The 21,171-nt window shown below is 39.5% G+C and overlaps 6 protein-coding genes across 8 annotated transcripts in view; 4 read left to right on the top strand and 2 right to left on the bottom strand.

Moving 5' to 3' along the window:
• The first annotated feature begins 3,587 nt into the window (after positions 1–3,587).
• Positions 3,588–6,134, top strand: LOC136262503 (transient receptor potential cation channel subfamily A member 1-like). Its single transcript, XM_066056799.1, has 4 exons — positions 3,588–3,697; positions 4,691–4,792; positions 5,829–5,874; positions 5,922–6,134. Exons 1-4 carry the CDS (start codon positions 3,629–3,631, stop codon positions 5,960–5,962), a joined length of 258 nt encoding a protein of 85 aa, XP_065912871.1. The 5' UTR covers positions 3,588–3,628; the 3' UTR covers positions 5,963–6,134.
• A 300-nt stretch (positions 6,135–6,434) lies between these two features.
• Positions 6,435–11,378, bottom strand: LOC136262466 (stimulated by retinoic acid gene 6 protein-like). Of its 2 annotated transcripts, XM_066056742.1 has the most exons (19): positions 11,162–11,378; positions 9,882–9,939; positions 9,750–9,835; positions 9,554–9,696; positions 8,856–8,976; positions 8,734–8,803; positions 8,545–8,670; positions 8,431–8,492; positions 8,328–8,380; positions 8,220–8,281; positions 8,049–8,166; positions 7,911–7,989; positions 7,787–7,862; positions 7,690–7,738; positions 7,516–7,636; positions 7,376–7,468; positions 7,160–7,323; positions 6,980–7,108; positions 6,435–6,926 (listed from the first exon to the last, which is right to left on the bottom strand). In XM_066056742.1, the coding sequence occupies exons 1-19, from the start codon at positions 11,254–11,256 to the stop codon at positions 6,655–6,657; spliced, it is 1,977 nt and encodes a 658-aa protein (XP_065912814.1). In that variant the 5' UTR covers positions 11,257–11,378; the 3' UTR covers positions 6,435–6,654. The 2 variants fall into 2 exon arrangements, with proteins under 2 accessions (XP_065912814.1, XP_065912815.1); XM_066056743.1 differs by lacking the exons at positions 7,516–7,636; positions 7,690–7,738; positions 7,787–7,862; positions 7,911–7,989 and having other exon boundaries at positions 7,376–7,490.
• On the top strand, positions 11,379–12,904 carry LOC136262473 (dynein axonemal assembly factor 3-like). The gene has a single exon (XM_066056754.1). It carries the CDS (start codon positions 11,465–11,467, stop codon positions 12,782–12,784), a length of 1,320 nt encoding a protein of 439 aa, XP_065912826.1. The 5' UTR covers positions 11,379–11,464; the 3' UTR covers positions 12,785–12,904.
• Positions 12,905–12,907: 3 nt separating this feature from the next.
• On the top strand, positions 12,908–17,799 carry LOC136262475 (leucine-rich repeat-containing protein 57-like). 2 transcript variants are annotated; one of them, XM_066056757.1, is made up of 7 exons: positions 12,908–13,131; positions 13,202–13,239; positions 13,287–13,324; positions 13,372–13,509; positions 16,944–17,262; positions 17,344–17,456; positions 17,509–17,799. In XM_066056757.1, the coding sequence occupies exons 1-7, from the start codon at positions 12,958–12,960 to the stop codon at positions 17,574–17,576; spliced, it is 888 nt and encodes a 295-aa protein (XP_065912829.1). In that variant the 5' UTR covers positions 12,908–12,957; the 3' UTR covers positions 17,577–17,799. The 2 variants fall into 2 exon arrangements, with proteins under 2 accessions (XP_065912829.1, XP_065912828.1); XM_066056756.1 differs by having other exon boundaries at positions 12,912–13,131; positions 17,505–17,799.
• An 88-nt stretch (positions 17,800–17,887) lies between these two features.
• On the top strand, positions 17,888–20,958 carry LOC136262454 (fatty acid oxidation complex subunit alpha-like). The gene is made up of 6 exons (XM_066056729.1): positions 17,888–18,227; positions 18,326–18,522; positions 18,579–19,654; positions 19,889–20,029; positions 20,076–20,297; positions 20,346–20,958. Exons 1-6 carry the CDS (start codon positions 17,953–17,955, stop codon positions 20,907–20,909), a joined length of 2,475 nt encoding a protein of 824 aa, XP_065912801.1. The 5' UTR covers positions 17,888–17,952; the 3' UTR covers positions 20,910–20,958.
• Positions 20,865–21,171, bottom strand: part of LOC136262488 (proteasome subunit alpha type-4-like) — a 1,673-nt gene continuing 1,366 nt past the window's right edge. Inside the window, exon 8 of the mRNA XM_066056783.1 lies at positions 20,865–21,153. Coding sequence (XP_065912855.1) covers positions 20,966–21,153 — 188 coding nt within the window. The 3' untranslated portion in view covers positions 20,865–20,965. The remainder of the gene's footprint in view (positions 21,154–21,171) is intronic.

Below are 21,171 nucleotides of genomic sequence, written 5' to 3'. Positions count from 1 at the left end.
AAGGTGAAGACCAAAAAAAAAAAAAAAAAAAAAAAAAAAGGTCACAACCTGCTGGCAATGATAATAACTACCCATCACCAACCATATCTCCTTATCTATAAGCTTGCTACACTGCTCCTCTGAAGAATACTGTGACTGCTCTATTAAGTATTTAGATCTGACTGCTCTATTAGAGTATATCGATCTTTTAAACAGGTATTCAGGGGTCCTTCATGGGGCCTCCTGGGGCCCCTTTCAGGCTGGGGCCCGGGGAAAAATGCCCCAGTTGCCCCCCCCCCCTCCCCCACCTGTGGGCGGCCCTGTAGATAATGATTTGAAGCACAACCTGAATTTGTAAGCAATAGCTACTGACCAAGGAACATATATCTGTTCCAAGCATCTTTGCTGACATAGTAGCTACCACCGAGGGTGCCACTTTTCACCAGATCACTGATATCTGGTTGCCTTGGAATATAGAATTACACTATTTTGCTGTCAGACTTTAAATGCCCTCTTCTTATAAAAGTTTCCTTTACTAGGAAACAATGAAAACTATATGGTGCTGATTTTGAAGACATTTCAATAAATTCCCACGGCTGGTCATAAAGATCCAGGTTGTCAACCAAGGCACAAAGCAATGGAACAAGTAATGCTAGTAATTTATACGAGGCGAATTTATATGCCACAGTCATCAAGATTCTCACGTATGCATGCACATCTACAAAATTTAGAATATGGATGGACCGGACTCTCTGTCTGTTGCAAACAAGCCATTTGAGCTCAAACATGAGAGCTAGCTACATGCTATATAACATAAACATATGTAATTCCTGGTCAGGTTACTGACAGTTAGCCAGTGAGGTCTGTCACCATCATGTAGCATTAAATTTTTGGATATAACTAGCACTGACTGCTGAGTATGTATAGTTCATTAAAAACATCTTGGCTGAAAGTAGGGTAAACTGGCTGGCATTGATAATACTGCAATTTGTCCATGCTCCTGTGGTGATCACTGCATGCTTTATCAGAAACCTAGAGTATAGTGACTTGTATAATAATGCACGTACATTATTATTATTAATTGTAATTACATCCAATCATGAGTGGCCCATGCATTGTCATTAAAATTTGCTTGTTAGATGGGGACATTGTATGGAGGAGACATCAAGACCATATATGACATCAAGAAACCACTATCACTGAGCCATTTGGATCATCTAGGGAACACCCAATAACTTCCCTCCCTTATGCCACATCGTAATCCAAGATGTAGTTGTATACCAAACCTATAAAAGGCATCAGAATTATTTACTATTTAATTATAATTGCTCCGTCAATTAAAGGAGGAGATGTAGCTAATGACTTGTAATAATGCACGCACATTATCAATTGTAATTACATCAAATCACATGCACCTTGATGTAATACAACTTAGTTTCAGTTTTGTAAGAATTGCTGTAGTTTCATGCTGTTGTGTCTCATTCAAAGTAGGGATGTACCTGTGTGTTTTTTGTAACCATTTTGTGGTTTGAATTTTTTGAGTGATTATAACACCCTGATCTATAAGTTCCATGTGGAAACTGGACTGCTATATGTACACTGTGGTATTGCGCATGGATCACACCTAGGTAATATTTAACAAATCAAGCATTTAAAAGACTTGCACACATGTCCTTTCCATCTGGTGTCACACACACACACACACACACACACACACACACACACACACACACACACACACACACACACACACACACACACACACACACACACACACACACACACACACACACACACACACACACACACACACACACACACACACACACACACACACACACACACACACACACACACACACACACACACACACACACACACACACACACACACACACACACACACACACACACACACACACACACACACACACACACACACACACACACACACACACACACACACACACACACACACACACACACACACACACACACACACACACACACACACACACACACACACACACACACACACACACACACACACACACACACACACACACACACACACACACACACACACACACACACACACACACACACACACACACACACACACACACACACACACACACACACACACACACACACACACACACACACACACACACACACACACACACACACACACACACACACACACACACACACACACACACACACACACACACACACACACACACACACACACACACACACACACACACACACACACACACACACACACACACACACACACACACACACACACACACACACACACACACACACACACACACACACACACACACACACACACACACACACACACACACACACACACACACACACACACACACACACACACACACACACACACACACACACACACACACACACACACACACACACACACACACACACTGTGAACCTTCTTGAGCTCTACCAAAAAGCTCTTTTGTTCCACTTCGATACCGGTATGCAATGCCGCACGATTAAATGTCTATGACATAGTTTTCTGTATAAATACTTTGGTTTGTTTATCATGCTGTAATATTGTGCTGCTGTGTTATGCTATAATAATATTAATGCTTATATTATTTAATGATGTTTGTTTCTATTACTTTAGTGCATGGTGGGAGGTGGAAGCGTCCATGATGACGATTGGGCAATGTGCAAATAAGGTGAGTGTATGCTTTGTAAAAAGAAGCCCACGTAGCTGTGCAGGGTTCATCTTCTGTATTTTATTTTTCCCAAGGGGTAGCCAACGCCCACGCAAAACACCGAAATGGTGTACCAGAGGGGTATCCAACGCCCACGCAAAGCACCCAAATGGTGTGTACAAGACTCCCAATCTTTATGTATTTTAAAAAGCATTTAGTGAGATTGCTAACTAGTAACTACCTGTACAGTTGTTGATCTACATCTTGTTCTAGTTATTCATGATCGATCATTGTCTACTTTGTTAAACTCACTTTCTCCATTATTTTTACATGATTTTGGATTTAGGATTTGGTTTCTAATGTATTTGTGTATTTCTGATTGGATTTCTCACATAGCATACAAGAGTCCCAAGGCATTGGCTACCCCTCGCTTTTTACCAAAAGCCAGTTCATCTCTAGTTGACAAAGATAGTCTGACCATCTAATTACAATCTAAATTAAATTCTTGATCACAGATACACATTTCCTTTGTTGCTATATGTGGCGCACCACAAAATTAACCAGTGTAAACATTCCTGTAACCATGTAGTGCTGGGTTTTGATATTGATGATTCTACCTATGCTTAATACCACATCTCCCTTGTGATATACTCCTGATGAAAGAACTGTTAACTAAACACATTAGTCTATTATGTGAAGCGTGCATACATAATTATATTAGGCAAAGCACAAGTGCCCATGGTATCCCATAATGTGAATCACCTGCATGTGTGGGAGACTGCTGGCATGAGATTACTGCTTAGCCATATTTTAATTTGGTATGTGTAATGGTTCATTTCACGGAGGAGTTAACGGCGTAGATTACTGCTTAGCCATATTTGGTATGTGTAATGGTTCATTCACGGAGCAGTTAACGGCGTAGATTACTGCTTAACCATATTTGGTATGTGTAATGGTTCATTTCACGACGTAGACTACTGCTCGAGCTACTGCTTAGCCATATTTGGACGAATGGTATGCGTAATGGTTCATATCACCAGAGTTATTGGTGTAGATTGCTGTTATGCCATGTGAGTGATGCCTGGCCACGTGCCAGTAACCAGGGCCGCCCACAGGGGGGGGGGGGGGGGGGGGGCAACTGGGGCATTTTGCCCCGGGCCCCAGCCTGAAAGGGGCCCCCCGAATACCTGTTTAAAAGATCGATATACTCTAATAGAGCAGTCAGATCTAAATACTCTAATAGAGCTGTCACAGTATTCTTCAGAGGAGCAGTGTAGCAAGCTTATAGATAAGGAGATATGGTTGGTGATGGGTAGTTATTGTCATTGCCAGCAGGTTTTGACCTTTTTTTTTTTTTTTTTTTTTGGTCTTCACCTTACAGCTTGGGTCAAGGGCCCCACTTTAACTCTTTGCCCTGGGCCCCTTAATTTCTCTGGGCGGCCCTGCCAGTAACTAGTATTGAATGGACAGTACAAAGGAACGTCTTTGATGTAGGAGGGAGTGTAGGAGGGAGCAGTACAGTCTCAGAAGGCATGCAGAAACTCCTGAAGAGGCAGAAAGGAGAAGGCATAGAAACCGTGAACATATGCGGCGTCGAAGAGCTGCAATGACGTGAAAAGAGGTGGTTAAAGTAGAATACTCTCAGATCAAAGACTCGACCTTATCAACACCTATCATACCATCAATGATAGCTTTGCAGATGTGTACGTAGTGATTTTGCACAGGCTATTTTGATTCTTAGACACTCTCCTCCATAAATTTAACTCTTTGCAATTCCAGAACTCCTTACATTGTTTCTGCCATCAATACTTCAAAAATATACACTCAGGCTCGCCCCACAATGCTGTTAGCATCTGTCTAGTGTAGAAAATGATTAGGCATTACTGTGCTGAGGATTCGAACGTACATGTAATGGCACAAGCATGCATACAAAAAAACTATAGGTTAGGTTATGTGTTGTTTGTATATGTACTAGTGAAGTCATATAACATCACTTGTATTATACAGGGGAACAAGATGACACCACTCCACTGGGCTGCAACTAATAATCATCCTGATGTGATGTCACTACTGATATCACATGGTGCTGATGTTAATATGAAGGATTGGGTGAGTTAGTGTAATTGATAATATATTGTTACTAATGTTGACTAGTTATGATCTGTATGGCTTCAACCATCACTATGGCTACACATTTATATGGCTTTACTCAACACAGCTGCTAACATGACTTTGTTATCCTTGACTAATATGGTCATGATCCACAAAATAGTAGTCCAGGTGGGGTTGTATACAATCACTGGACTGGACTAGTGGACTGGACTGGTGGACTCAGTTTTTTTTTTTTTGTTTGTTTTTCATTTTAGCACATATTTGGGCAACTGGTCGTAGCTATTGCTACATTGAATGTAAAATATGCAGGTGAATCTGTCTACTTGGCACTGTCTGTTATCTTAGAATTGTGTGCAATTCTCTCTCTCTTGGCATAATCTGTATTGTACGACTACCATTTGTCTTATCATGAAGTACAAACCATACAGTACATGTGTATGTAGTGTTGTAGTATCCATGCAAGTTATAGTCATGGAGTCAGCTAAATTAAGTGGCAACAGTTAACTGTCTTGCTATTCAATAGCTGATAAAAAAGGTTCTATAGTTTTTGCACGACGGCAATAACAAGTGATCTCACATGCACAATATTTCAACCAATCAAATTGATCCATTTTAAACTATAATTACCGCATGTGACTTCTGTTTTAGATTTGTTGACATGCAAGAACTATTAGAACCTCTGTACATAGCTGAAGCTGGGCAATGTTGACAAGTCTGGCATGATCACACCTTTCTTTGGTTTGTGTGTGGGTTTCTTTATGTGTGGGGGAGTGGTCTCACTACATGAGACTAACATACTTTCAACCAGTTGCCCAAATATTTGGTCAGTTAAAAAAGGGAAAATACCTGAGTCCAGTAGTCCAGTCCAGTGATTGTATACAACCTCCAGGTGGTGGGGCATTGGCCTAAAGGTCCCAGGTTTGATGCCCAGGCAGGGATGTACTACTACTGTTGTTTCCTTGAGCAAGTAACTGTTTACCCCAATGCTCCAGCCACCCAGCTGTTAAACCAGGAATGTATTGTAATTATTCAGGGCATAGCTGAGGAGCAGTCTACTTGGCTGATGCTGTCATCCCTGTGTATGCAAACAAGTAACACAGAAAACTGTCTGAATCATTCACTACAGGTGGTGTATGGATGAAAGTGGCTAAGAGAAATGCAGGCTGAAAATGCAGTACAGCTGGTGCCGCTACGAAGATAATTTTGAGAACTAAAGTAGGGTATGCACTATAAGAATCATCATGAAATTGCTTTTGCAAATTCTTATGATAGTTAGTTAATCATTGTTATACAGATCTTTTAATTACTTGAATAATTAAGTTAATCAAGATTACTGTATTAAATAACAATTCCATGCACATACTTTCCGATTTTTCTGGGGGTTATAGTTCCACCATGTTTTATAGCCTGGCGCTTCATGCTACTAAGCATTGAAGTATACTACATGTATATAGTACAAACATTATTAATGATGCTGAAGCAGCTGCTCAGGCTATCAGTCCTCTACATAACAGGTCAAGAATTTCCATCTGAAGTTCTTAAGAACCAAGAATTAAAGAAAACAATTAAAGCTTGTTTATGAAACTGCTTAGTGGATATGACAATATTATAGTAGTGGCATGGCAACAGTTGGAATATATAAACTGGGTCAGTGATATTCCACTGGTCAACTTTAAGTTGGGTAATAACACATTACATTCAACAAAACATTAAACTTACAGCATTTACGTATTATATAGATATGTAACCGTACAAGCATACACTACAGGTGGCCATACTATATTTTTACTATAGCTTTGCTATAGTAAAAATCATCCATGTATATGCATAATATGTTCTATAAGCCACCTCTCTAGCAGTTACACTTGATAGTCTTCTGTCAGTGATATTCCACTGGTCAGCTTTAGATCCACATTCTTGTTATTAACACTACTACCTCCAGCTGATAGATATTCAGTGGTGGGCCCCCTCCTTAACTCAATCAGTTGAGGGTTTCGTAGCAGAGTGTATGCCAAATGCCACCTCCTCCTTGCCATGTAATTGACTTCTATCAACTCATCAGCTTCTAACAGGGGGGTAGCACCATAATGTCGTCCACTGGTAGCAGATAAATTGGTATTACCAGGATAAGCTGCAACAATGCATGGGATGGCACCGACATGGATGGTCAATGAATGGCCTTACAGGATGATTGAGAAATTCCTCTTGAAGATTTTCCTTCAATTTGTACCACCAGTAAATGAACAAACATGTTCATTACTGGATTGGTGTATGAGGCCTCCACTTGCACATATGACAAGTAAGAAGCGTAACCTATACAGCAACAGTTACTGAACATTAAATAGTTATAGAGTTCTTCATTACCTTTATCCAGCCACTCCCAACCAGCAACCACTAGTGGACGATCTAAACGAGGCAGAAGGAACAATGTCAGAAGAAAGGAGGTAATGATACGACGAATCGTTGTCATAAGTCCAGACACAGTGTTGTAGAACAGAAAAAAGAATGTGTAGAGATGAAACAAACGTCTAAAACAACTTCAGATGAAAGCTGGTACATTTCATCAACTATCTCACAAACCTGTTATCCACAAGTACAGATTTATCAGCGAACACAAAGTAAACAAGCAACACTTGGCAGTAGTAGATCAACACACCAGACCCAAATGTACATCTACACAGACTACACTGAAGTACTACAGTAAGATGACAATATCTTACAATATGAAGGTGATGGTATGGGAAACATAATTCGAGATCGTATCACTAAATACAATTCCTATGATCAACATTGCCAGCATTGTTAGAAGGATGAATAGGGTTATTGTATAGAATATCCATGCTGGAGAAGTGGACCAAAACAATTAACAGCATCAACAAGTTGTATATACCCACCCCAGACTGCCATTGCTATTTGTCGTCCAAACAACAATGCTGCATTGGTCTATTGCAGACAAATGTGAGCATACCAAAGTCACACATGAGTTTTTACCAATAGCCTAGTTGGTGACTTTCTGGATCCTGGGATGAAGCTTCTATCCCCATGCCACAGTTGCTTACAGTGACGACTACAACTAATAATGCAACAGGATCTTAACTATTAAACTAACACTTACCGAAAGGTGGCCAGTGAAAACACCAGAGGTATGACCACCATAACAAAGCTGATCAGCGGTATCACAAACATAAGAACAGCTATACACATATACAGCAAGGCTGCCACCATGTAACGCCATCAAACACTTAGCACTTACACAACACTTTGTAGACAGTCTCTAAAACATCAGTCCATTTGATATCAACATCTTTGATCACAAACTCCTTCAGTTCATATACAGCACTTAATGATAAGAAGGCAATTTGAACTGATAGCTACAGATGAATCAGTTATTACCCACATGTTGTGATGGCATTTATCTACCTACCACCAACAGGCTGACAAAGATAACTGTAAAAACTGATAAAAGTCGAACTGAATACTTGAAATCTGAAACAGAATAATGATATCAGAGAATACTATGGTGTTATCTCACAAGGATCCCAAGTGTACAGCCACTGGTCAGATTGTCTCAAGTCAGTTTGAGGACTATCACAATCAGTAAAGTATATATATTACACTTCATGTTTGTTACTAACTTGTTCACTAAATTTTTAACATATCCAATATAGTGATCTATGGAGTGTTGTTTTGGTGGTGGCTATAGTATACCAATATCACCAGTCTATCATGGTACGGTGTACACACTGTACCTTCTTTTGCAAGCGGAGTACCAAAGCGTGAACACCTCTGACAACAAAGTAGACTAACACAATTCCATTACATATTAGCAGTGGAACACAACCAACAATCCGTAATGCAGTATCTGTTTCTAAAAACTGCACAGATACAAACAAAACAGTCAATAATAATAAGAGTACATAATGGAGAGTAACACTCACTTCTATTCTTCGTGGCTCCCTATTTGCATAATGAATGCAAATTGCACATGGTTTCATATAGGCAGTAAAACTACAGTAATGAATATAATAGTCACACAGTACACCACACCATCGTGTCTTACAATACAGCTGAATATATCAGTCCGATCAGATGAGACAGTGGTTGTAGTGGACCATGTATTGATGCAATGAGAGCAAAAAAGTTCAGGGGAAGGATCAACATACTTAAAAGTAGTTTGATAGCTAAAGGAAAGTAACGCAATTTTACAAACAAATTTAGCAAAATTGTAATACTATATCACAATACAAGTACTTTTAAATAGTGTCTGACTGCTCTATAAGACTATCTTGAGCTCTTTTGATTTTAAGTGCCTTATTTATCCACTATCTCACTGGGGACCTGCAAGAAGCCCAACCCTTTTGCGTAATCATCATGTGAGGCCAATATCACTGCTATTCTAGGTAAAAAAAGCAATAATTTAGTAGTAATTCTATTGATCCTATGCCATACTGAAATGTAACAAATGTTTTCAACAGCAAATTGTTAGGAGACAGCAAACCTTCAGAAATACAGCAAATCTTGTGAGTTGATTAAATAATTAAAACAAATTAACAAATGATTCAATAGTAAAGTATTTTGAGATAAGAATATCTCACGATGATCACAAGCTATTATCACATCATGATAATGGATTACTACAATACGATTATCACACTATCACTATTACTGCACATCACTACCTGCCACCTTTATTGTAATTTATTTTGGATGCTCAGGTAGTTTATATTAGACTAAGTCCATCTCAGTAAGTACACAAACCTGAATAAACTGCATCAGAAAAACTGCTTGCAGTGCTTGAATATCCAATACCAATCGTCAATTGGAAAAACCAGTTGGCCAGCATACCAAAAGCTGCACAATACACCCAGCGATCTTTAGTCTCACTGATCAAATTTATTGGTCTATAAGTAAACCAGTTAACACACTAACAATACTATGATTATACTGTACTTACATTGGTAGTCCACAGTGTCCATAACAGCAATCTGGGCTAAGCTTACTTCTCTTCTGAATAACGCAGTAGAGTATTAACACAACAATCTGATCCATAAGGTAATAGATCATTACAAGTATAATGAAAACTTACTGAGTACACAAACAGTGCAATCACAAATGTTTCTATATTATGTTCAGTGAAGGCATCCCTATATGGCATACCATAATAGTAGTAAATACAGTATTACTACAGTATGCACTAGCTCAAACAACACAAAGAAACTGCTAAATCAACAAATAGCATAGAAAAAGTCACTGTATGCAAATTAGGAAATGAGTAGTGAAGACAGCTTGAATACTACACCCACAGATATTCAAAACTGTGCTTGCATACTTAATTTGCAGAGCAGACGTACATCACAGAGGGCGGTACATAACACCCTATTACACAATTTCTTGTAAACTGTCACCACCTAATTAATTTTTAGGTTGCCACACTTAATTATTTATTGTAGATTTCACTCCAGTTGACTATTCCAAGGTATTCCTTTGACAGCTACACTACACAAGGCAATAGGGTATTGGCCCACTCTGTGTATCACTGTTGCACATAAAAATGATGTAACCAATGATATATTCCACTAGCATAATTGAATTTTGCCTGTAATGTTACTCCCTTGTAGAAAGGCTTTCCTGCTATGCCTGTACTATGTTACTTTCATCAAATTCACTATACTGTTTCCATAGTTGTATCTTGCTTTACCAGTAATGTGATGCACTTGAGCATGTGCTTCTGTATAATGTCCTAATAAAGAATTTAAGTTGTTTGAATTTTGCTGTTTACAGAGTTACACACTCCCTGGTTTATAGGATTAGATATTGCACTCCTGGGTAGACATAGGGATGTAGTGGAGGTGGGCTACTTATAGCAATAAAAATGGAGCAACAAGGTCAGTGGTCTCCATCCCTAGGTGCAGCTTATTGGTGTACTGGATTGCTTCGTTAGAGCACATGACTGCTCTATTAGAGTATCATTCTTGCCAGCATAACTTACCAGACCAGCTGCACTGACAAGTGACTCTTGAAAAACACAATAGAACCATGTTTTGTTGTTTTAATAGATTTGCAGTATCAGCTTGCAAGCCAGACCATATTGGCTACCACAAATGGTTCGATACTGTAAATACAAGGAGTTATCATGATCTGTGTTTGACATTTTCTGGTGTGCGGCCTGTAGCTTAACTTGACTTTGCAACAAAATGTTTTTCTACCTTTTAGTGACCTTTCTGTAAAGTGTTTGCTTGTTTAATAGCATGACAATTAATTTGTTTCAAACGAAAGGCTTCGTACCTCACGATTCAAAACATGTACAACCACAAATCCAATTTATAATACTTGCAATGTGAATAAAAAGAAGCAACGTCCACTTACTCGCAGTGGTTTGCAGACTCATCAGGTGTAAAATTTCGGGAGGAATTTCCCGCCACCCCAATGTCGGAGAGAAAAAGCCACAATGAAGAGTTCATTGTAGCCAAATATCTAGCTTGAGATTCTCTTGTACGTGCGCCACTGAGATGCTTTGCAGCTGGGTATCCCCTTGTTGTTTAATCGGTGGGGCGTATCACGTGCCAGTACATTAAGCGGGGGCGAATTTTTATCACGTGCCAGTGTACGTTTTTGACGATCGGACTGGGATGGAGTCATCGTAAGTCTCCTCCTTCAGCCCTGAACCCCATGGCGAGTTCCGGTCTGGGTTATATAACGTGGTGGGGTTATTCACCCGCTCTTGATTTGATCAATTTAACAGGATTCGATGGAAGACGAAATCTAGTAGATCCAGCTGAGCATGTGAAAGGAGACGACATCAATATCTTGTTGATAGGTGCTGCCGACCTCAGGCATGTGTTACTCACCATGGCTAATAATTTAGCTACCAGAAACGTCCATTTTTATATGATAGAATCCAGCCTTGAAGTATTAGCAAGACACATGTTGTTCCTTTCACTCTGTGCAGAGCCCCCAGGCCAGCTTGGAAATCAAGAAAAAGCAGAAATGTTTATTGAGTTGTATGGGAACATTATGTTGCGTTCACAGGCATTAGAGTATGTCATAATGAAGTCCAATGATTTAATAAAATGTGTTACTGATGATGATTATTTGAAGCAGCACCTTCCACAGTTAGATATTTCCTTATTGAAATTCAAAGAGAAGGACTTCTTGGAAGGAATTTTTAAGTTTTGGCGCAACAGTGACCAAGCGTTTGATATTAAGAAAATGTGGGAGAGTAGGGTTAGAAGTTTTCTAGGTGCCCGTTATGACAGTCGTAGTGGAGTATTTGACTGGGATTATAACATGAAACTCCTTGACATGGTCTCAGTGATTAACAATCATGAATATTGTGGATGGAGAGATGATGGAATAGCATTTAGGCTGCGTCCAGATGCCCCATATGAGGCTCCCAACATAACATTAGCTTCTGGGATTGTTGTCAATAAAAATGGTGAGAAGGTTGGCCAGAGAGGTTACTGGGGAGATATCGTAACTAGTCCATACATCACCTTTGGGACTGCTACGGACAATGATGATTTACTGAAAGCCATTAAAGACAAGCGTGCAAAGGGTGGCCAGGATATCACTGTACACAATGTTTCAATAGTGACCTCTAATTTGTCTGGAGAACTCACCAAGAAAGACCTCTCTTCTGGTTCACCACCAAAAGTAATAGGAAAGATTTCAAACAATTTTACAGTTTCATTATTACCGTTGGGAACTGCTGCAGAATTAGGCAAAAAGAAGAAATTCTCTTCCTTGTTTGATGTGGTGTATTTTTCAAACAGTATGGTCCACCACCTCACTAGTGACATCAAGCCAGCATTGGCACCTGACTGCATCATGGTAGCAGAATCTGCCAAGTTTATGCTTGAGCTGAAGAAAGAGAACAAGCAAGAATATGTTAAGAAGGTTACTGCAATGGCTAGTGCAGTGGGATTGAAGCCTATTGCCACTACCTCACAAATTGACGAGTCACTTGATCACTTGTTTTATTGTAGTTAATCACTTATGCCGCCTATCACTTATTCGCTATCACTATTTTACTAATAGTTAACATGCATCTGTATGTACTATTAGGGTATATAGTTGGTCAGGTATTATTTATGGTTAGTCTGAAGTCTGAAGAAGCCATAGCCCATAGGTGGATTGTTTTGATTGTGGGTTCAGGCTTCGTAATGGCTATTAGCCATATCATCGCTGAGAAATTGGAAGCTGCTAAGAAGACAAAGAGCCTTATTTTAAACTGTCAACGATTAACTGACGTTCCAGACGCTGCACTGGACAGCGAGTGGTGTCATCAACACCTACAATCTTTGCACCTGAAGAATAACTGCATCCGCACAATGCCGGTCAGTGTGGCACGTACACCTTTGAAGAACTTGTGTTCACACGTAGTTAGGCGTATCCATGTGTTTATAGGGTGAGAGAATACACCTCCTAAAGTCACTGACACAATTGTAAGTACCACTACCAATCTGTTGAAGGTGTATTGTGATGTGTTCAGGTCATTGGGAAATAACAAGCTTGAAGAGCTACCATCTAGTATGTTAGTATACAGTTAATACACAGTATGGTACTGTTGCTGACAGGTATTAGTATGTTAACTGAAATGGAGACATTATCTGTGGTCAATAACCAGCTAATCCAGCTTCCCGGTAGCCTTGGAAACATGAACAAGTTACGGTGTCTCTTTGCCAGTAAAAACAAGCTCTCTTCACTTCCCAATGGTATGGTGTACTGATGTGTACCATACAAACATATACCGTGTGATAATTGAAGGACAAAATTCATTTGATATGAACCTGGCTGGACCTTTTTGGATGCAGCCAAACTGATTATGATTAGTGCTAGGCTGCTAGTGGTTAACTGTTTAGCTTCTCAGCAAGCTGAATTAGGTTTAGATAGCTCACATGACTCAGAAAGCAGCTTTCTTGTAGCTAGTTACTTAACGTAAAAAGCTTCTAATGGTACGAAACATCATTGATGTGGTAGGGAAATGGTGATGCGGGTGGGGATAAGAAACTAACAAATATTATGTCACCTATATATGTTACTAAAAACGATCCAAATCGCACATTAGAAGTTTCGAGATAAACGGTTTTAAAGAATTCAAGTCAGCATAACTTGCCAAGAGTAGCAAGCACGCGTATGAAATTAACACAAAAGATGCATCAATCTATTACCTTTCAGACCACTTTCAGTACTTGTAGCTGCTTGCAGAGTTTCCCACCAAATAAGATAGAAAATCTGAGCAGTTGGATGAGTGAAGTAGTATCACGAGTGCTCACAAAGGGGTGGAGGGGAGGGTAGACTTCAAAATGGAGGCAGACTATGATTGGAGTCCAGATATGAGATTACAGGGCTGTGCTGGCTCCTTAGTGGCTGATATGTAGCGAAAAAATGTCTGGCCAACATTATCAGGCCATCTACCACTGATTCTTGCCAAGCCAGAGGCCAGATACTGCCATTCGAGATCTCTACACCACCCAAAAAAGATGTCTGTTAAAACCAGCCTAGAGTAGTTTGAGTGTCAAAACTAGTAGTACGATAGTGAGGCCATCCACTGGTGGTGGTATTAGTTTGATGTGTGATTTGGATCGGTGTTATAGAATCTGGTCACATATAGTATGCATAAAATGTTAAACATAGACACTGACACATGGACTAGGTGAGGTGTGATGACAGTCTAGGAATTTAAACACAGACCTCTTGAGAAAGTCTGATGGTATGTATTGCAAACATATTTAAACTTTCAAAACATATTTAAACTTTCAAGACAACTATAACTGCTCCATTAGACTGCTCAATTGATTTATTAGAGTTTTTAATCATTATTTGTGACCTAGTCTGGGAAAACTGGTCTTATCGCCTATTTAAAAGTATCGAGAAACACTGGTTTTAAGTATTTAGTGTGTTGTACTCGCCAATGGTTGAAGCAATGTGTACCAAATTTTCACACGTTTTATACCAATTCCTTACCTTCCACAGCATCCACTGTGCAAGTAGCCAACAACTAAGTTTCCCGCCATTTTAGATAGTTTTAAAACTGAGGTTGACTGTATCAGGCGAGCTGCAAAAGGGGTGGGAGGCGGGAGGCCTGGAAGGCGGGCAAGATGGTGTTCAAAAATTGAAAAGGAAGGTGTAGGGATGAATTAGGCCAGGTTTTGGGCCATTGAGGTCTCAAAATTGGCTAAAATGAAAGGAAATTCACAGCAGTGGTACTTATTAGTGTTTTTCTAGTACAGGTGTTCTAGTACAGTTCTAGTTCTAGTTCAGTTGCCAGAAATATTTTAAGTTAGTATTGGTTCTTGGTTCTAGTATACCTTGTTAGAAACAATAATAGTTTGTATTAGTTCTAGTATCCATGACTGAAACAATTTTAGTTAGTATTATAATACCTGCAATTTAGTAAGTATTAGTTATAGTACAGTACTGATGTTAACTTTGTCATACTTATTCATTGCATTTACAAAAAATCGATCACAAACTAGTTGTTTTAGAATTATCATCCTATACCACTTTGAGAAGTAGAACCTAATCAAAGATTTAAACATCATCCTACCTAAACAATATACTTCTTGTTTTTACGTAAGAAGATCTCTCTAAGTTACTGTCTTTTACGCGTTTTGTTTCCCCCTTGTCACCTCTCCACCAGAAGAAAATATTCTTTCCACCCAAGCGGTGGTTGCTGAAATGTCATAAGCCACTCAAGATAGTAATGGAAAGTTGCCTTTGTTCTTACAAAGGTTATATTATCATCTTATAATTATGTTAATATGTACTTCAAAGTCAGGCTTTAATGTGCCAGATACGTACGTTTATAGTCAGTTCACCAATCATGTTCCTGCTAAAATTAATCTCACACAACAGTTACAGTAGTAGTTGTAGTACTAAAAGTTTTAGTTTAGTTCTAGTATTAGTACTATAAAGCTATCAGTTTTAGTTTAGTTCTTGTTCAAAAACTTAAAAACAACACTTTTCTAGTATAGTTCCAGTTTTTTTATTGTAATGGAATTATAGCTAGTTCCTAGAACTAAAAAGAAAAGGCTGTACTAAAACTACTTTTAGGTCTAGTTCTAGTATACTAGAAAAACACTAGTACATATTCAACACCACAGAGCTGTACAGCCACATACCGTCATCCCCAGGCTGACCAGAGCTCCATTAAGGCCCCACACCGCATGTACGGATTGCCACTGGGCTTGGGAAAAGCAGCCAGCAAAACCAGACCACTCAAGTCTAGCTGATTTTGATTGTGGAATTAGATAGTTTATTCATGTAGCTTTGTGTCCTGGGTGAAAATTGAATGTGCTGACATGAGTGATAAGACCGGTTTTCTCAGACTGGGTCACTTTTATGGGGAGAGAAATATTGGCACTAATGTGCTATTCTGCTCAAGCAGTGTTATAAATTTTTTTTTTTGCCCCAGGTGTGAGCCCAAACACATTGCCTACTGGTTAGTAACTTTTTTTATGCTATCCTAAGTTCAGTTAGCTGTACTAGATATGGTTGCTAAAGTGGTACTTGGTGTAACAGTTTCAAATTTTATGACAAGGTTAGATCAATAACTAGCCAGTCTCAAACTATCATGTTATTTCAGAGAAGTAGGATATGCATATTACACACTGCTTTATTTGGAATTTCACATGAATGTTGGGGCTCAGTGGCTGTGCACTGCTCTGTGACACTATCAATCCTCTTGTGACTGTGGTCAGGTAAGCAGACAAAAATTCAAGTTTCAGTGATTTAAAAAAAAAAAATTTCTATATCAGCTGCTTTGTTTTCTTGTTTTTAATGCTGTATTTGATTTTAGATGGACTAATATTATTCCATAAAGGTGATTTTTGTTGTGTAAGGTGTATCTAGGATTAGGTGGTGCACGTCATTTTTGGGGGACCCCCTACTTAAACAGTGCTACTGTACTGTTTGATAAACAGCCCTAGATGAAATTTGGCTTTAGATTTCTCTGACTGTTCTATTAGAGTATATCAATCTTAAAAAGTTGACTGGTTTCCAGAACAGCACCTGTGAATAAATATTCACTGAGCCCCAGCGAACCTCATTGCTTGTTGGTTTTGTACGTACTGCAACTATTGAGACTTTGTTGTAGTAATATCAAGTAGTGTGCAATGAATGTCCTATGTCTTCTGCATTTTTTTAGGCCTTTGGAGAGCACCACGGTTGGTTCATGTTGATCTTCATAGTAATTTAATAGAAGAGATCCAACCAGACATCATCCATTGTCAGTCACTTGAAACATTGTTTCTCATGAGAAATAAACTTTGTTATGTTCCTAACCAGATTGCTTGCCTACCACACTTGAACACTTTGGCTGTTGCATCAAACTTGTTGGAATGTTTTCCACTCAGTGTAACAAGTATGTCCAACTTACAACAACTTTCATTGGCAGATAATAGAAAATTAAGACGTATTCCAATTGATTTGTTAAAACTTCATAACCTACAACTCATGTTATCAAGGTATGTGATCACAATAGATATTCAATCCTCCAAGTATCAGATTAAATGGTGAGAAAGTAATGTCCTTTGCTTGCTGTGTAGTTCTGTTGTTTATACTGGTGAAGACACTATCAATCCTCATGTGATCAGTAAGATGGGATGTGTGCCTCTACTGCAGGAGCTTTCAGCTAGGGTGCTACGAAGAACACTGGAAGGTAATCTTGAAGATGTGTACACTAGTTTTTACCTTGTAGCTGTTGTAGATAGCAAGAAACTTGACCCGATACTTTTGTGGTTACCTGCACAATTGGCACAATCACTTAGTCTACCACTGACACTACACAATTGGTTGATACCATCAGGGGTGTGTCATGGGTGCAGCCAGTCATTCTTCTTGTATCACATACAGAGGGAAGGCAACAGTGTGGAGTTTATCAATGAAGTACTTGGTGTGGATGAGGCTAGTAGAGTTGCAGACAAGTTAGATAATTACATGAAACAAAATATTTTGTTCACTGTCTCATACTGTAGTGTAAATTGTACCAGAATTCAATGAAATTCAATTTGAATTGGCGCTTATCGATTGATAATTATAAGTGCCTAGCTGCGAGAGGCTAGGCGCTTATAATTATCAATCGATAAGCGCCGCGCGAAGAGTGGGTCTGGCTACGCGAGACTACTGCTTTATACTTCATAATTAAGTTACTTGAAATGTCTTCGTCACTGTCACACGTCAGTACGGAGCTTGTGGATCTGCCCGACATGGGCTGCAGGTTGATGGTTGTCTGCATGGATCACAAAACTTCTTCAGCGGTTAATATCATCGAGGAGGGAATGGGATTATCCCTGGCAAGAGCAGTGTTGATGGCGGAGTGGTACGTGCAAAACGAGCTTATCAACGCGGTCGTTTTGTGCAGTGGAAAAAAGCACAGCTTTTTAGCTGGAGCGGACATCCTCTATGAGCTAAAATTGACTTCCAAAGAGAAGTGAGTCAATAAGCCGGAAATTGTGTACATATTTACGGATATTTTAGTGTAATGTCAGACTTGTTAGTAAGGTTTGAATGTTTGATTATCACCACCAGGGGGTTTACAGCTGTTCAACGATTTGCTAGTGTGTTGTGTGGACTGGAGTCACTAGATGTCCCAACTATTGCTGTTGTTAATGGAGCTGCGCTGGGTGGAGGGCTGGAGTTGATCCTATGTTGTGACTATTGTGTGGCAGACGCTGTACACTGTACTCAGCTGGGCGTACCTGAGGTCAAATTGGGGGTGCTACCAGGTGTGTCAGTCACTGTTGTGTACAGATATGGTATGAATATTGTGTTGTTATATTAGGTGTGGGTGGATGTATGCGATTGCCACTGAAGTTAGGGTTGTCATCAGGCTTAGATCTTTTACTGACTGGGAAACCAATTAATGCAAAGAAGGCCATGAAGTGTGGCTTGGTGGATCAACTGTACGCAGCTACTGGCAGTGTTAAGACATCCGGTGATCAATATAAGTATGAGTGGCTGCCAGAGATCACAGCGTGTTTAAAGAAAAGAAGGATAGGAAATAAACAGTTCACTTTGAAGGATATAAAGAAAAATGGCCTGGTCCAAGCAAAAAAAGTACCAGGCTTTTCTCAATTGACGGCTGACTCAGTAGATGAACTGGAAATTGACTGGGGAAAGATCAATGCAAAATACTGCAAGAAGTTCCGAGTGCCTTTCTACAGGAACACTTGGTTGGAGCAGCAAGTCCTGTATTCAATTGCTCAGCGTAACATCTCCAAACAGGTGGGTAGGACTATGCCGTCACCTTATCAATGTTTGCATACTACCATGGCTTGTCTGAATGCTGCTGACTGCCACAAAGCAGTTGAGTTAAACTCGCATGGTTTCTCTGAGCTTATAGTCACTGCTGAGTCAAAGTGTTTGATGGGGCTTTTCCTTGAGTCACGTCATGCTAAAAAAGATGCATTAAACTACAGTCAACCATTCTCAACCTTCAACAAGGCGAAGTCACTCATTGTTATCCTCTTTCATCCCATCTGTAGGCTGGAGTACAGACAAGCTGCATGTTTTGCTCAGTGTGCCATGCACTCTGGGATCAAAGTGGTGTGTGTTTATGATCAGCAAAACATGCCATCTAGACAAGAAGTTTCTTTTGTCACTTCAATCATCCACGATCAATTTATGTACTTGATACAGAAAGGAAGAATGTCTGTAGAAGAGCTTGATAAGAAGAAAACAGAACTGCTGTCTTTTCGTTCTGTAGAGGAACTAGTTGAAATGCATTTTCATGAAGTGGTTTTCATTGTTGATTTCTTGCCCATCTCGCAACTGGTGTGCACTGCATCAGAGGAATTGCTGAAGGAGTCAGAAAATTTTAACTGTACCAGTATCAAAGCTGCACTGCAGTCACACAAAGTAAGTGTAACATATGTATACCATGAGTTTTTTTTTAAAAAAAAAACTAAAGCAGAATTTTGGTGATTGTAAAGTAAAATTTTGTAGTGCACAACAAAGTAGCTGCAATGCTATGAGATATTTATTTATGAGCATTACAAGATTTAACAATGAAAGTTTCCTAGTTTTTAAGTTACACTCCTTGAAGTATAATACAATGAGTTTTCCCAGATGTGTTAACATAGTTTGTTTCAGGTGAAGATTGTGTGTGTCACAAGCAAGGCTGGTGTTGGGTGTGACAATTACAGAGATGATGACGTAGTAAACATTGGTATGTTCTACCCACTTGATCGGCTCACTAATATGGTGGAAGTGTTTCCCTCCAAAACTGCTCAGGTATGTCACATGACATCAGATTACTGGTTAGTGTAGTAGTCTGTAGGACAGTGATGGCTCATCTTGTGCAGCTGCTCTTATCAGTGCAATGGGTAAGATGCCCATTAATGGTGGCTGTGAGCAGTTGTCAATAATGAACTTCCTGTTGATCATATTTTGGTCCCGAGTTGCCAAACAGTTTTCCAGTGCAGAATATTCAACAAAAAGTGTTTCTGAGAAAGACAAAATAATTGGTTTCTCTCCTGGCCCTTTTCAAGCCATGGATCAGGTAGGTCCAATGTGTAATGTATTGTAGTAATAATAACTCTTGTACTAGGTCGGCTTGTCATATGTGCTGGGCTTGGCACAACAAGCCAACTCATCAGGCCATGACTGTCATCATCTTATACAACTCCTCGAACCACTTGTTGCTGTCGGAAACACTGGGAAACAAGTTGGAAAAGGATTTTATGCCTGGACCAACGGAAAGCCTAAAGTCAGTAAGGTCCCTGGTGTATCTAAGGAGAATACTGTGGGAAGGCATCTTGCTCTACTTGCTGCACTAGAAGCTTCCAAGAAAGCTCCCCAACTTGCCAAATGTCGTATTGACCTTATGTGTGTGTCTAGCCCCATGTGGTTCCCACCACAAGAAGGTGGACCATTTCACTTCTACTATCGTAATCCTGATATCTTCAACCTCAGTGACAATGATAACTCAGTCACCAAAGGGGAAGCAGACTCAGCTTATTCTGATTCGTTGTTAGTTAGTGAGGTACAGGCAATGGGACCATGTCATGGAATGATGCCTTTACCTAAGATGGTACCTGGTACCAGGCTGAATGCTTCATTTGTAATATCAGTGATAATTGCTATTTTTGCTTTGATGTTTACTTTGTTGTAAATGACAGTGTATTTTGTAATACTATAAATTATACTACCATATACTACAATTAAGTGCTATGTTTTCTTTTCAGCTTTAGCTTTCTCTTCCTTAGCTTTCTCTTCCTTGGCTTTCTCAAGTTTTTCTTGCTCTACTCTGTCTTGGTGTTCTTTAATTAAAACGTCTACTTCTTTTGATGGTAATGTTCTGATCACAGTCCTTGCCTCAGCACCCTCTCCGACTCTGGTCAGTGTAGCTATCTCCACTGGTAGTACAAAACAAT

This window comes from Dysidea avara, chromosome 7 (assembly GCF_963678975.1).
Source record: "Dysidea avara chromosome 7, odDysAvar1.4, whole genome shotgun sequence".
NCBI classification, from domain to species: Eukaryota; Metazoa; Porifera; class Demospongiae; order Dictyoceratida; family Dysideidae; genus Dysidea; species Dysidea avara.
This window is presented reverse-complemented; position numbering and strand designations above follow the sequence as displayed.